Raw genomic sequence first — 3626 nt, forward strand, 5'->3', positions numbered from 1 at the left:
AAATGGGCAATCCCTTTCCATTTTTAATATAAGAATCTCATTCTTGTCTCACATCTACACATTTTGTAATAATGTCAACTTCACCAGCATCAGCGTAACTTCTAATTTACACTACCTACATGTAGATAATGTCAGACAGGGCCTTCAGGTGAAGACTGAACACAGTCTGCACTTCGAAATTATGAATCTGCCTAAGTTTAATCTATAAATTTCAAATTTGTAACAAGTAATATGTAATTCCAGTTTTAGTGGTTTATACTAATTAGTCATTTGTATTAATTAGTTTTACAGCAACTCATGATTACGCTAGAAAATACCATAAAGGCCACCAAAGATCTTTTCCTTGACTTGAATGGGTCTTAAAGCAGGCCCCAAAATTAGTACCAATATTTTGTCACACTATGAATTATAGTAAAGACTGCAAATTCCCGTTTTCATGGGCTGAGCTGCTTCTAACATTCGCAAACCAGTGTGGCAATCAAAAACAGCTCTCTCCAAAGCTTCTTTGTAGGTTAACTTCTTCTTCGTTTTGGGGCACGTTATAACTTTAACATACAATTTTTCATCTTTGATCTTTGTAGCTGTGACAGCATCAATAATACCATTCTTAATCGCATCTTCCATTGTTAATCTGGAATGAGAGTTTGGATCTATTAACCCACCGGTTACGTACTGATACTCCAGGCAGCGCATGCCCATTTCTTTGTCTATGGCATTCAAATGCATTGCTTCAACAGCTGACATAATTGTGCTCCTGACAGGGTGAATGATTCCAGTAAAGATCAGTTCACACTGCTGGATCTGCTTGGCACAACCATCATCGATTAATTCCCTTTGCAAAGCTTCTGAAACACTGTACTTTTTCCCAGTAAACGGATCAATTATGCCTCCTGTACTAACTTGAGCTTCGAGACATCGGAGGGCAGTACCTCTGTCTACCAAGTTTTTGCGTGAGGCTTTTAAGACTGGAATTCTTTCATTGGTTTCAGAAAGCCAGAACCCTGCAATAGGACTGTTTAAATCTTTATTTGGTTGTGAACTGCTAACTAAAATATCACCAAACTCATTAGCTGTGATTAAACCCTCCTTGTATTTATTGACTAATGCTCTGCCAATCCTACCCTGATTTATGGTCTCCTCAATATTAAACTGTATACCGGTTTTAAGATCTGTAAGCAAAAGAAAAGAATTCCCATCCGAGTCAAAACATGTAGACTCCTTCCAATCAAATTCCTGTTTTGAAAGCTCGAGATATGTAGCTTTATCAACACAATTTTCTTTATAAGCCTCATATGAAGTCATTTCAGCCCCTGTTTCAACATCTACTACAGAAATTTTATGGCTTTTCTCTGCTGATGGGGTGCTTATTTTCCTTTCACCAACTGGAAGCAGAAAGCATTTACTGCTTACACTGAACATACACATTTTCAGCAAATCAGAGTAGTACATGGCTTTCCTGTTATTTGGATTGTGAAAACATTTTGCATTACTTGAAGGTTCATGCAAAAATTTTAAAATTGTGTTATTAAGCAAGCCAAGCTGCACAGCTGTTTCTGGAGGCACACGAACACTTCTTACAGGATCAATGACCCCCCCACTTGCAATCTGAGCCTCAAGGATATTTTTACCTTTTTGTCTTTCTAAAAGTCGAGCTTCCATAGCCTGATACACAGAGATGACTTTCCCAGAATAGCAATATCCCAACACAGCTTTCTCTGCCTCAAGCAGTCTGCTCTTGAATTCATTATCTGCAAGCCCTCTAATGACTGACTCATCAACAGAGAATTTCTGACCTGTTGTGGGATCAATGATGAAACCAGTAGCTGCTTGGGCCTCTAAAAATGCTAATGCCAACGGTTTTCCTATGATTTTTCTCTTTGCTGCTAAAGCAAAAGGGAGTATTTCTTTGCTGGATTCAAGGTACAGCCCAGCTATAGATGTGGGTTTAGTTAAATATTTGTCAAGACTTTTCTGAACCTCATCAATAGTTTTCTGCCCTGAACGGAGCTGCTCAACAGTGAGCCTGTCTAACAGTTTAACTTCAGTCAACTGTCTGGCAGTTACATCACATCGAAGACCTTGAAATTTAATATCATCATATTGCTCTGTAAAATATTCCAACTGAGAAGCATCATCAACAGCTTTCAAAATCTCTCCCCCTAAGAAAGAGCTCATCTTTGCAAAGTCTTCTCTCCTAAACCCTTCAGATGTTTTGCATCCCTTAAACATTCTCTCTTCATTACCACAAGTCTGTTCATTTTCTTGGTTTAACGTTGTGACTTCAACATGCATGTCATACTGCTTGTCATACTGCTTGTTCTTCGCTATCTGTAAATAGGAATTTTTTTGACACAGTGAGAAATACATCTGCAGAACTATGCTGTATATAATTCACTCCTAAATCCACCACCAGAGAAACAAAAGGGAGAACTTGAATGTAAGTCAGAAAGGAGAGCTGCTACTACCACTGGAGACCAGAGAAATATAGATAACTGGAGTTTTAAAGTGCATTTGCCGTGTCAAATATTTATTCAATAACAGGCATATGACTAGACTAAGCAACCATAACTGTTGCTTGTTACTCTATGAACTTAGTGCTGTTAATCAAAGCTTATTTGACCAATAACAATACAATGGTGTACAGGAATTCCTATTTCCAATAAAAACTTTTAAAATGACGTATTTCTTAGATAACAACAAACCTGCTACAAAGGTCTAATGAAAAGCTTTTTGTGTCACGCAAGAATGAAAGGGCTCCCTTCACCAAGGTAAGAACATAAGAAACATTAGAGAAAATATAGAATAGTGATAGAGCATAACTAAAACCATCCAAGCAAACAAAAAAATAGAAGAGTAAAAACCAGCACTAGGAAGGCAAACCCTGACAAAACGTAGTGTTTACCTCCAAGGGATGCAGTTTTACCCCTCCTAATTCATGTTTCATATCTTCTCCATGTCTAATAGTTTGTCTGGAACTGTGTAGATTCCTGTTTTTCAATTTGTCCCTTTCAGATACTCCAGAGATTTGGCTTGCTTTATCGAAAGTTATCTGGAACTGCGTACTCGTTTGAGAAACAAACTCTGTAAAAGATTGCGGGTTTGCATCTTCTTCTACTGACTGGTTTATTCTTGACATCTGGAACTGCACCTCTCTCGGTACTGTATCATCACTACTCATGTACAATGTATTTTCTTCTACTTGATCAGATTTAAAACCTGATCTCTCCTGTTTCTGCCTTACTAAAGGTGAGCTAGGTTTTGCACGTGGAGGAAGCTGTTCGAATTCTCTAGCTGTGGTGTCACTCCGGTAACTGAAATCATTCCCTCTCCTCTCACAGCTCAATTTAAATTCAGAATCCTGGAGTTTATTACGTTGCTGAACTTCATTCTGAAACAAAATAAACCTGTGTTCACTCTCTTTGACCTGCTGGTCCATTTTCTGTTTCAAGCTCTCAACCGTGTGCTTCTGCACTTCCAATTCTTCCTCAAGTTTCCTGCACTTCTGGTGATAGTCCATTTCAGCCTGCTTCCCTTGCTGCAGTTGTTCATGACATTTTCTAAGCCTTTCTTGCAGATCTTCCATTTGTATCTTGTACAACATGATGTTTTCCTCAGCCATATGCTTC

At 38.3% G+C, this 3626-nt stretch overlaps 1 protein-coding gene across 1 annotated transcript in view; it reads right to left on the minus strand.

Moving 5' to 3' along the window:
• Positions 1–399: 399 nt before the first annotated feature.
• The window catches only part of LOC104471652 (plectin-like), a 25579-nt gene continuing 22352 nt past the window's right edge, over positions 400–3626 (minus strand). Inside the window, exons 23-24 of the mRNA XM_010087052.1 lie at positions 2903–3626; positions 400–2328 (exon numbers count right to left, since the gene is read on the minus strand). The exon at positions 2903–3626 is cut by the window's right edge and continues 2072 nt beyond it. Of these exons, the coding sequence (XP_010085354.1) occupies positions 400–2328; positions 2903–3626 (2653 nt within the window). The remainder of the gene's footprint in view (positions 2329–2902) is intronic.

Source organism: Pterocles gutturalis, unplaced genomic scaffold (genome assembly GCF_000699245.1).
Source record: "Pterocles gutturalis isolate BGI_N339 unplaced genomic scaffold, ASM69924v1 scaffold39916, whole genome shotgun sequence".
In the NCBI taxonomy this organism is placed as follows: domain Eukaryota; kingdom Metazoa; phylum Chordata; class Aves; order Pterocliformes; family Pteroclidae; genus Pterocles; species Pterocles gutturalis.